At 47.6% G+C, this 12,110-nt stretch overlaps 2 protein-coding genes across 5 annotated transcripts in view; one reads left to right on the forward strand and one right to left on the reverse strand.

The window, feature by feature from the left end:
• The window catches only part of GGACT (gamma-glutamylamine cyclotransferase), a 31,387-nt gene extending 25,633 nt beyond the window's left edge, over window positions 1-5,754 (forward strand). For 2 of the 3 annotated variants that reach the window (XM_074562255.1, XM_074562264.1), the window contains exon 2: window positions 1,922-5,754. In XM_074562255.1, the coding sequence (XP_074418356.1) occupies window positions 1,939-2,412 (474 nt within the window). In that variant the 5' untranslated portion in view covers window positions 1,922-1,938 and the 3' untranslated portion in view covers window positions 2,413-5,754. The remainder of the gene's footprint in view (window positions 1-1,921) is intronic. The other variant, XM_074562273.1, reaches the window with a different exon arrangement.
• The window catches only part of PCCA (propionyl-CoA carboxylase subunit alpha), a 294,366-nt gene continuing 287,743 nt past the window's right edge, over window positions 5,488-12,110 (reverse strand). For both annotated transcript variants that reach the window (XM_074562236.1, XM_074562243.1), the window contains 2 exons: window positions 9,273-9,350; window positions 5,488-5,841 (listed from right to left, as the gene is read on the reverse strand). In XM_074562236.1, the coding sequence (XP_074418337.1) occupies window positions 5,773-5,841; window positions 9,273-9,350 (147 nt within the window). In that variant the 3' untranslated portion in view covers window positions 5,488-5,772. The remainder of the gene's footprint in view (window positions 5,842-9,272; window positions 9,351-12,110) is intronic.

Here is a 12,110-nt window from a genome sequence, read left to right on the forward strand (position 1 = left end):
TTTCCGAACTTGAAATGCAGTACATCCGCTGATGCTGGGGGCTGGGGGAGTAGCTGCCAGGTGGCCGGGTTGGGTGACGGGGAGGGAGGCTCTGCCCAGTCACCGACTGAGGGCAAAACATGGGAAACCATCAAACAGTGCAGAACTGCTTCTGCCCTACAGAAACGATGGGGGACGACCGGGGCACAGCATGAAAAATAACCCAGGAACGATGAAGGTACCTTTCCCCCCCGCTACTTTTCAGTAAAGCCAGCCTTTTCTCCCGTTTAACCCGATTTTGAGTGGTTTATCCTCACAGATAAATGTTGAACAACATCTTTCAGGGTCTGTTTTCAAGAGATGGCTAGCACATCTGCAAATGGGCTACGTCAGGCAGAGATGGCTTAGTACTTTTGGGTGTCTGGGGAGTACCACATCCCCCACCCGCCCCTCAAGGTAAATAAATGGAAAAATAACATTTGTGCAGCTCCCTCGGGCAGGAAGGGCGAAGGTGCTTGTGAAGACCGCAGTGTCTGGCCTTACGAGGTCTGCAAATGAGGTTTTTCACCCAAGATTTATCAGCAGCGCCGTGGGGAGCCAGTGTGGTTCCCCTCCCCCGATGGAGCGGGACAGACGTCTCCTTTCAGCCAGCACCGCTCACGTGGGCTGGGGGTGCTGAGGGTCACCCCGCTTCTCTCCCTGGAGCCACAGTGTGCTCCTCAGCGGTTCTGTCAGTCGGCAAGCAGGACCTCGGTGCCAGGGTTACCAAAAATCCTTCAGCGTGTCTATGAAATTACTCAAGGCCAGGTTAAACTCGCTGCCACGCCGGCGTGCCTCAGTTTGCTTGTAAGGTCTGGCGTGAAAGCCTTTTCATCCCCCTTCGTGACAGACGGGTCCTCTCTTCGTCTTGGTGATGTCCCAGTTTGCGCGCAGTTAGCTTCCTGCAGCTACGAGCATCGGGCAGCTTGCTTGTCTTTTCCCTTTTTTTATTAAAGACTGTGACCGAGCTGGTATTACTATTTGGGAAAAAAAAAAAAAAAAAAAAAATAGCATCAAATGTACACAAATGCAACATAACCCAAATTTGGAATGCGCTCATTTCAGGTGACTAATGTCACTGTGCTTTATTTTACCATGAAACAAGAAGACACCCAAATTGCAACCAGGCTCCTCTGTTACTGAATAAAAGGTTGTTTCTCAAATACCGAGTGCGAGACTGGTGAAGGGGGAACCCGAGCGGGGGCGGGAGGGAAGGAGGTGCTGCCCCAGCCTGAGTTGGAGCCAGCCTGAGGTGGCCCCGCCGGGTGTCCCAAGTAGCGTGTGACCAAGTCCATCAGTTCAGGCTTTAAAAAAACACCACGGCAGCCCAACAAGGGAAAACAATCAGTGGCTTCACTCCTCCAAGTTTTAATAACCAGGTTTGACCTGGGCTGGTTACACCATAAATGCAGTGGTGCAGGAGAGGAAGGTGTCTGCTTAGTGGAGCTGAACCATGATTTTTTTTTTTCTTTTTTTTTTTTTTTTCTTTCCCCATCAAGGATGTGCTAAGTGGAGCCTGTTTCATCACTGGGATGGCTCCTATAATGATGAGAGAAAAAAAAAAAATAAATGAAGAAAGGCTCAGCCCTTTTCCTGAGGCTCAGGGATGCGTTGGCTGGTGTGTGGATTCCGTAGAGAACCCGTGGGATGTCATTTGATTACATCAAAGAACTACAAGGGTGGCTTTCTCCTGGCGTCTGTTTTTCACTGTTACAGCTTTTGACTGAAAAGTTTAAAGAGATATTTGAATGTAGTATGACATTTAAATGAGGTGTAGGACTGCGAGACCACTTTTGCACCCACCTGAAGACCCTTGCGTGTACAAGGCGCCTTGGCGTGGCTGTGGTTCTCCAGCGTGTTGGCCAAAGCAGCCACGTGGGTAACGTACGCCTCTGTCTTTCAGCTGCTTTTGCAGGTACGATGGCTCGTGTCTTTGTTTACGGGACGCTGAAGAAGGGCCAGCCCAACTACAAGCACATGATCAACACGGCCAAGGGGCTAGCGAAATTCCAGGGAAGGGGCCGCACGGTGGAGAAGTACCCGCTGGTGATCGCAGGAAAATACAACATTCCTTACATGCTGAACATCCCGGGAACAGGACACCACGTCGCTGGGGAGATTTACTCGGTTGACGACCAGATGCTGCAGTTCCTGGATGAGTTTGAAGGCTGCCCCGAGATGTACCAGCGTACCCTGATGAGCATCGAGGTGGTGGAGTGGGAAGGGAAGGGCGGCGCGGGCGAGGGGCGGGCAGCCGCCGAGGGCGTCGTGGAGTGCTTCGTCTACAGCACGACGACGTACCCGCCCGAGTGGGTCGGCCTCCCCTACCATGACAGTTACGACTCCTCGGGGAAACACGGCCTCTCCTACGTCCTACGCGAAAGCCGGGATTAGGAATGGGAGGTAACGCAGCCTGGCTGAAGACGTAGTACTAAGCACGTGCCGATCGGTAACCTTTCCAGGAAAGCTGTAACACCTTTCTATTAGAACACGGGATCTCTTGTAACCTTCCCAACCCGGGAGCCTTGGCGCTAGCGTTGAAATCTTGTAGGCCCAGAGATGGGGACTCATTTCCCCAGCTAATCTCCGTCCTCCTCGCCCCGCTAACCTGCCCCGAGTAACTGGGTTTGCATGAGGCATAAAATAAGTGTTATCTGCACAGTTTTGGGGTCTAATTATTTTCTCCATTTCCCCCACCACCACCACTTTGCCCCAGCGTATGACTGAAGGTCAGGGAAAGGCAGAGGAAGGAGCTAATTTTCTTTTTACCTGAATTGACAAATCTTCTGGGGTAGCTCTGCAAGGTGGGTGGCATAACGATGGTACTATTGCACTAATAGCTGAAAGTGATCTTTAAAAAAAAAAGCACGCCTGCAAACAAAGTAAAGCACAACTCGCATTTAATACTGACTTGTAATGGTGTTTAGTAGGTTACTGAATGGGAACAGGGAGAGATGACCATATAGATACTGCGCGCTTCAAGACAAATATTACATTGCTGGAGAAATAGAGAAAATTTAAAGACTATTCTTACTCTGTTGCAGTGTTTTCCTGAACTGGAAAAGAGTATTTTTAAAATGTGTTTAGTTTTATAAGGTACTGTGAAGAAATATTAAAAGAGTATATGAGAATGACATTTAAAATGGTATTTTTAATTTAACATTCCAAGCACTTTAGGGACCACTTCAGTTCACTGGGTGACTGTGGGATATGGGGGGATGTTGGGGACCAGGAAAAGCAAACCTGATCCCAGCTGCCCACCACCCTCCAGCACACGCAGCTGCTGTGAGCACTTACTGTCAAGGTGACTTTTAGCCGAGCACTTTTAATGCAGAACTTGCAACCGCAGGCAAACTGGGTATCCTATGGGGGGGAGATTTTTATATACATTATAAAAAAATACCCAAAGGACCTGTATTGTGATTATTGCACCATGTAAACTGGGAAAAAGAAAGGATGGGAAGACGACAGTTGTCCCCCTGACCCAACCAACTGTGCTGGTTTCTGTACACTCTGGGAAAATCGTGGCTTTCTGTTGTTATGTTACTGTGCCTTATATTTTCCTTCAGCGGCAGTGTTTGGTCCGTATAGACTGTACAGTATACAAAGCTGCCAAAGGGATGCGAGCAGGGAATGTGTGCCACGCGGTGAGCCAAAGTACGATTAAATGTACTAAGGATGCCATTAAGAAGAACGTACTTTTGCTTCACTGCCAGTAGCCCTGTGACGGCCGGGGGAGAGCTGGGGTAGGGAATCAGCCCGGGGATCCAGGGTAAGGAATCAGCCGCAACTTCATCAGAGACTGCTGCAGCTCACTTAGAAACACAGACAGAAAGCTTGCGTTGCTACAGCAGGCTAATTAAGTAATTTTAAAGTAGAATAGTCATGTCTTGTCTCTTTAGCCTACCTTTTTTTTTTTCTAGTTCAGAGTAACCTGCAGAAGCCGAACTGTGCTCCTTTTGGAAGGGGCAAGATGGCATTAAGGAGATTTGTAGGAAGATCTGCAGGGCGTCTGCCCCAGCTTCTCCAACTCTAACAGAATTCATTTTCCTGGAGGGCAGGTCCTGCCCAAACACTCTCCTTACTCATCTCGAAGGGTTTTGTAAACTAATTAACAAAGCAGAGCCCCCGTACTACATTATTCCCCCTTGGCCGTGTTGATGTAGTTGGCGGTGTCTCAATAACATGAAAAATGCCCCTTCAATCAGAAGTTTCGAGCAGAATGGTGAACCTTTCTGGCTGGCCGTGAGTCACCAGCCCTGTCACAGACTGCTTTTGTCCTTCACCTTCCTGTAAAGGGCGCGGGCGCCTCTGGCCAGAGGGGTTTTTCTGGGAAGTGGCACGACTCTGCACATCCTCGGCAAGAAAATGAGAGCGGGCCCCCTCCTTCCTGGGGCAGTGGCGGAGGCACAGCCGCAGCGGGAAGGGTGACGGAGAGGGACGTAGAAAAAGCCAGCTGTAGGAGGTGAGACCAGAGGCAGGAGGAGGCGGTGTCCTGGCCCAGCCGTGGGCAGCAGCGCAGGCCTCGGCAGGAGCGTAGGGACAGAGATGATGGTGACAGCGTGCAGGGACTGCGGAGGTACCACTGTGCCCAGTGAGCTGCAGCTGCTGACTTAATGAGCTCGATCAATTAACAGAAGAGGGCGCCTCTGTTAACCACACACTAACATTCTGAACCCAGTAAACTTCCGGTATCTGTGGCGTTGAGTTCCTGAGTGAGGAGTGGGGAAAAAAAAGACACCCTCTTACCCGTCCTGACCAAGTCACCATCCCTCTCCCTGCTGCTCAAGTCTCTTCAGTCTTCCTCCTCTCCAGGCACTCTCTGGTTTCCCACGCTGGATGCGCAGCTCTTCCAGCAGGATGTAATTACGTATTACGAACAGTCCTAGTTCTTCACACAAGCTTTAGTAAGAGCTTTTGCACAACAAAAGATCATCGGAGACTTGGGTCTCCCTTTCCTGTAGGAATTCGGGAGGAGGCTTGGCCTGAGGGACAGCAAGTGCCTCTAGCAATCCCTTGGGATGGCTAAGGGGCTTCAAGGGCAGTGCCAGCTCCTCCTGCAAGGACTTGAATCCAGTAATCCATTCAAAGAAGATAAAGGGGAGGAAATTTGAGTATGGAGTCTGAATAAAAGAAAAAAAATTCCCTTACCACCGTAAATGAAAATACGTGGGGAAAGTCTGCACTAGCGAAAGAAAAACCCCTCTAGCCTGTAATTTACCTCTAGTCTACACAAAGGCTTCAAAATATTACAATAAATCTGATCAGAATTTAAGCCATCAGCTGTACTTGTAAGTACTCTGTGCTTACACAGAGCGTAGGAAAACTGCTGGGTTCATCACTCAGTGGTTAATTTTTCACTCTTACCAACCATTCTGTATAACTTGGCTGGGGCCTCAACCCCGCGATATTACCATGGAGAAGATGAATCGGATTTGGGCTTTTGTTTTCTTTTTTAAAAAAAGAGGCTTTTCCTGTTTTAAAGCAGAAATGGTATTTTATTGATTTTATTTGATCCTGAAAAATCAAAGAATTACAAAGGTTATGTACAAGTATTTCTGGAAGTAAAAATCTGGGATCTGTTGCCAAGGTTTAACATCTGTGTTTGCTGTCTTAACCGCTGATACAATAAATACGACCGTATAAAATCTTGAACATAGGACTGTCCATCTTCTATGTTGAATTGCCTTAATGTTACTTTATGGGTTGGAAATAATAAAGGCTGAGCTAATTCAACAGTGTGGAGGCAACCTTTCATTCCAGTTCCACCAGCAGATCTCCTTCTCCAACGGTATCGCCAGCTTTGCAGTGCACAGCTTTCACCTACAGTACAGAAACAGAAATAATTCCAAATCTTCCTCAACAGCAAAGAAATTTAAATAAATGGGTAAATAAATGGCTTGGTTGACGTTGCTTAAATAGTTTCACATCTGCATGCCACGGGGTAAATGGCCACTATAAAACATTTACGACCACCCCGGGGATCAGAGACGCATCTATGTTGGAAGGGCCTCGAGAGGTTGCCGGCTCGACCTCCAGCGCTCAGAGTCCCGCTGCGTTGTGAGTAGCTGTGGAGGAGGACGGAGACTGCACACCCTGTGGGCAGCCTGCTCCAGCGCTTGGCCAAATCGCACCCAACTCCATCAAGGTATTTAGGCACCTGCCACTTGCTGGGTTTCTTATTCTTTAGGTGCTTTGAAGAGAAGAGCTGAACGTCAGATCAAGATGGCACTTCTAAAAATTAAAAAGCACCTTTCTTCCACTTTTCTTGCACTGCTGTTCATTTACTACTAAATTTTTGTATCTTTTAGACGGCAGGCTGACTCTTCAACACTCACGCTTGGATGTTTCCATGAAATATTCCAGTTTTCTTGCACTACAGATTTTAAGTATAGCTGAATTTTTGGGACTGTAGCCGTGAAGTGGGTTTCCCCCAATGCCCAGGCAGCCGAGATTGATTGATTCAAATCTGAATTTGGGTCCTTTAACGTCACTGAACTTGGCAAAGGGCTACCACTGTCAAATAAATGTAACTATATCTGTAGAGGAATTATCTACTTGTGAAGAATCCTGAATTTTAAAACACAAACATCTTATACCGGTCCCTTATTTCCTCTGTAAAAGGCTATAACGTGTCTGAGTTCCCTTTCAGCACATGGAGCCCAGAAAATACGTGAAGCTGCGTATGAGAATTTCCTTGTAATATTAATTCAGAGCTCACACCCACATGCCAAATCCTTGGTCAAAAACCTTGTTGGCTCAGGTTAGTCATCCCAACGTTACCTTGGGCTCCTAAAGGACACCTGCACCGTACCCGAAATACCAGGCTGCTACGGCCACGCTGTTGCCCACATCCGAGTTTGCTAGTCTAAAGCCAGGCGAGCTGTGAGCGCGCGTCTGGCTCTGCGGCACATTCACGGTGTTGCCCCGGGAATGACGCCCAACCCTGTACACGGGCAAAGACACCATGGGATGTACCAAAAAAGGGCCTTAATTTCTAAATCCATGGCTAGGCAGCCTACCCGATTCCTGAGTCTCAATCTTCTAAGAGACGAAAGCAGGGTGAAAAATATTCTTTCTTTTCTTTTTCTGCAAAGCCAAGGTTCAGCAAACACTGTAGCTCACTGGTGTTTCAACCTCCCCCCCAGCCCCGTGATTTTTGACACGCGGCAGGGCCAGCTCCTCGTCCTGACCCACAGCTGCCCCACAGGAGAGGGGAGGCCAGTTCCTCTCCATCTTTCCCCCATTTTTAAGCCACCTGCAGCTGGAGTAAACTCAGAGTAGATACAAACAAGCCGCTTTTCTCACGATGACAAACAGGAAGATGGGGTTTGATGCAGAAAAGGAATTCAGCCGGGAGTGAAAATGGGAACGTCTTCCCGCTGAAGACAAACGAACCGAGTTTCAAAACACGGTTTCAAAGCATCAAAACACAGACTGAGAGCCAGCGCCAAACATCCCGCTCCTGTGGAGGGGCCAAGTTGTTTTAGCGCTCAGAGCCATGTCTTTGCGCTGCGGAACGGGGCGAATGCTGTTTAGCAGCTTCATTTCTGCACAGCCCCAAAACTTTTTTGCTTTTTAAAATGCTCAAAATTCTCAAGAACCAAATAACGTGCTTATTATTAAAGTGGAGATGGCCAAGGGGACATTGCAAGGTGTGACATTCAAATCCCACTTGGAAGGACTAATAAGCCAAACGTGCGTTTTACGTGGCTTCTGCACAAGAGCGAGTGGGAGAAGTACCAGCAGGATTTTAAGGAACAGGCCCACGGGTTGCAGGACACCTTGATGGGAAAGGGAAGGTTAAAGTCAAAAATAAAAGGGGGTGGGTAGATGAGGGAATGGCATTTTGATTGCAAACACTCACTGGTTAAAAACAGTGGATGCAAAGAGCAGCAGTAAGGGGTTAAACAAAAGAAGCAAAGATGAAAAACTAAATGCTGGGAAATATTAACCAAGTGAGAAAATAAATTATATAGGAATTAATGCATGAAATAAAATAACAACGTGGCAACGTTAGAGCGACAGGGGAAGGTGGGTTCTCCCTCTCTCTGCAATTTGTTTCCTCGAGACCCAGTTTTGCCCTGGATGCGCTGGGAGCGGCGAGCCCTGCGTCCCAGCCTCGGTGAGGATTCTCGTGCTGTGCCAAAAAAGCCTTTCTTGTAAACACACAAACAGTCCTTGGCGCGGAGACCCATGTGGAGTCCCCAGCCAATCCTGCCAGTGACCGACCTCGTCCCTGCCCCGCGGAGCCGGGCTCCGTGCTGCCTCCCCCCGGGACCAGCCATCCTGCACTGGGGTTGGGTTTGCTGGTTTTAATAACAAAATGGCAGCGCTTCAGGGGCCTGTCCCCAGGCGGAAAAGGGGTTGGACATGCGAGGAAATACAAAAATATATAATCCGGACCTTTGGCAAGGATTCTGACCCCTCAAGAGTGACTCTGCTCTCCCTTCGAAAAGGACGGACCAGGGGCCCGTGTCTAGATGATGGTTTTAGGCTGTGAATTATAAACTGGCACAGGGATGCTCTGCGACCCCGATTTAGGGGCTGACAGTCCCCTGACCAGATGGGGTTTAAGGCACGCCCTTGTCCTGTGAGCTTCACCAGTTCCCTGCCCCAGAGCGCCGGCTTTGGTACATCCTGCGCTGCAGGACGAGGAGACTCCCGGCTCGGGGGCTGCAACGCTGACCCCCCCTTAGAAGCGAGATACCGCAACGCAGAGCCTTGCAAAGCTTAACGCATTTGTAGATCTAGGCTTCGTGTTTAACAGTCACAATAATAAAAACATTGTTTTTCTCATCTTCCTGTAAAAGCACTTTCTATGCCTTGGTTCTGAGTGTTTGGGTTTTTTTTTAATGTCAAATTGTTTGCCATTAATGAATTAACTGGCAAAGAGATCTCTCTTCTTCAGTTTCAATTCCAGTTGAAAGACGGAATTTGGAGAAATGGTCTGCAACACCTTTCAATTCAACTTGGCATTGTAACATCATAGAAAACAAATCATTTAGGAGAAAAAGAGTTATATGAATTTCTGAAGCCAGTAAAACTATTTCCTGCTGTGCTATCTAAGGCTCGGAACTACTTAACAGCATTCACAGCAGATGCAAATGTTAAAAATTAAAGACACCTCACTTCGAAAGACTTACAACAATTAGACTTAATTCCTTAACAACCAGAAGCCTCCTTTTTTCCTTTTTAAATTCTATCCTATTTGACACATTGCATATGGTTTTACGTGACCCAAGGTAGCTTACCTTGCCTGTTTTAGCAGCAATCATACTGTTCTGCATTTTCATTGCTTCAATTACACAAATCTCTTGACCTTCTGAAACCTGGTAAAATTAAAGCAGTGCAAAATGAGAAGAGAGGATTTGAAATGCTCTAAGTGTGTATGATTCCTCTAGAAAATAAAGGGATTATTTCATTAAACGCTAAAAAGACTTCCACGGCACAAGTCAAGTCAGCCAGCCCCACAGTTGCGACACAAACCACAATCACAAATCAACGTTGCCTCGGACAGACTAGCAGCAATATAGGGAAAAAGGAATCACCTACTTAAAACCATCACCCCAGACAAACCTGAAAGGCTCCTCTCTTCCCCCATCCCATCCATTCAGCTCCGGCTTCTACAGTTCGCATTTCACATCCATCACGGTTTGACATTAAATCCAGAGCAAAATTTAACCTGTGCGGTTTTGGCCAGGGAGCCTTTGCTTTGCTTCCCTGGGGCAGGTCCTGCAGATACTACTTCCTGATTCAGAAGCCAAAAGTTTCTTGGCACGCATCCTGGGGGGGCCGGGCTGGAACCTCCGGCAATACCCAACGGGCTGATGCTGAGGGGAAAGTCACACCGCCGCACACGGCAGCATCCCGATGGCGGCTGATGGTCTCCGACTGACGGAAGGCAGCACGCCGGCATGGAACCACCACCCCTCATCCACAAGGGAGGCATCGTGGAGGCAAACCCATCGTTTTCCCCACAGCCCATAGTTCTTACAGGGAAACGTTCCAAGTTTCCTCTGCTGGGCTCCCCGTGCCTCCCGGTCAGATCCTCCTTCCAACGCCTTGGACACCCTGCGCAGAGGAATCAGCAGCTTAAGGCTTTACGGTGGTCAGGGGTGGCTGCTCATACATCAGGGGAAAAACACGGGATTCAGAATTTATCCCTGGTGCAGCCCAGCGATGAGGCAGTCATCCCGCAAAGACGGTTGATGCCGGAGAGGGAAGGGCACTGGGCCCCACGTGCCAGTATTTAGGAGCCGTGGAGAGACGCCCCTCGGGGATGCCCGGCTCCGCACGCCCACTGCAAGTCTTTTCATTAGGCCCTTCTGCAGACGCAGTCTGCCATTCGCCCGTATCCCAGCAAGTTTGGGATGCTTTCGCTCTGATGTCAAAGGTCCATTAAAGAGGGTACACTGAGGCGTGCAGAGATCTGGTTCATGCGTTGTTATATGCGCCCTCAAAGTTTACATACATACATATGTACACATAGATATATTCCTCTAACCATATGTAAAATGAACAATACATATTTAAGGAGAAGCGTGCACCACTTTGGAGGAATATACTATCTAACAGGCAGGTGTGAAGTCAGAGATCAAGTGCACGTTGCAAGAAGCACATGCTTAAAATTAAAATAAAGCTTTTTTTCTAAAGTGTGCAATAGCAATGACTGAAAAGCATGGATGTCTGAGCTCTGGATTCGGAGCAAGACAGGAGAAAAGACGTTATGTTAAAAGGAGTTTACACACCCTTTCTTCAACAGACTGCCAACAGCAGTAAGATGGGCTTTTTGGGGTAAATAAGGAAAGCTTTTGCTATGGGAGCACGGTGTACTGACCGGACACAGGGAATAACTAACACCCAACACTTCACCTGCAGAAATTCCATCCTGAGCTTCAGGCCAGCACTTAAGTCATTAGCAGTGTCAAATTCGGTGAATAGTATCATCAAAGACTTGTTCTTTCTCCCCAGTTATTTCCCCTCTCTCCCCTTTCCCCATCTTTTGTCTCCTTCCTTCCACACCTGCTGCTCTGCCTGCAGCCTTGTCCCAGCAGCTCCTTCTTTCCTTCCTTGCTCCTTTACTTCTTCTCCCTATCTCACTGCTCGGCTCTTCTTCCATCTGCTCTGAACTTTCCAGACATTTCTGAGGTTAAGAGGAAGCTATGAATATCTACTTCTTAAAAAAATAAAAATAAAAAAAAAGCAGGAATGTTTCGTTGTGAGATTATTTTTTTTTTAATAGCGTATTTCAGAAACAGATGTGCCACCCCCTGGTTAAACTCGGCTATCAGAGCCCCAAGAACACGGGCCTCTGAAGGCTGCTGAGGATGGAGATGCTAAGGAGTGCAGATCTGAATTGAGGGGCCTAATTTCAAGGGCACAAGAAACTCTTCCCTTAAGGCTCGGTGCGATTCAACTGTAACGTGGCTTCATCAGGTGGATGGCATAAAAATGAAGCAGTTAGCCATTATCTAAACAGAGTTCTGGAAATACATCTACTGGAAAAGTACAGAATTGCCTCCGTAGACGTTAAGTACAGCGCTAAAATGCCAGGAAGTATTAGTGTCTGTGGGATGGACATGTCCACGAATCTGAATTTCTCCTCAGTTTCTCCCCTTTCTCAAAAATAAAGTTTTTGTGTGTTCTATAATACCTGCTGGGTTGATGACAAAGGAAGGAAAGAACCCCCCCGCCCCAACCCACAAAATACCCAGTTAACATCTAGCCTTACTAATGTGGCAGGAAGGAGGCACTTCCAGCAGGTACCACGTGTGAAAATGCTGTGTCAGTACTTCTGATGATGTGCAATTTGTTGAAAATTACCTCGGTGAAAGTGTGACTAAAGCACAGAAGTTTAATTACTGTTCTTATGTTAAACCTTTACAGCTCCAGTCATTGTGTTGCAAAGTGACAAATCCTAAAATTAGGCACTTGTATCTCTCCTCTCTTTTTCAGTCTTTTGGGCTTTGTCCAATTTCTTTCATTCCATAATTGCACATATCCTTTTGCCTGTTATTTAGCCTGCAAATGAATGAAAACCGCAGCGATGTGCACAAGTTCTTGCTTTCTAACTTATTTAAGGATTTATC

Source organism: Larus michahellis, chromosome 1 (assembly GCF_964199755.1).
Source record: "Larus michahellis chromosome 1, bLarMic1.1, whole genome shotgun sequence".
Lineage (NCBI taxonomy): Eukaryota > Metazoa > Chordata > Aves > Charadriiformes > Laridae > Larus > Larus michahellis.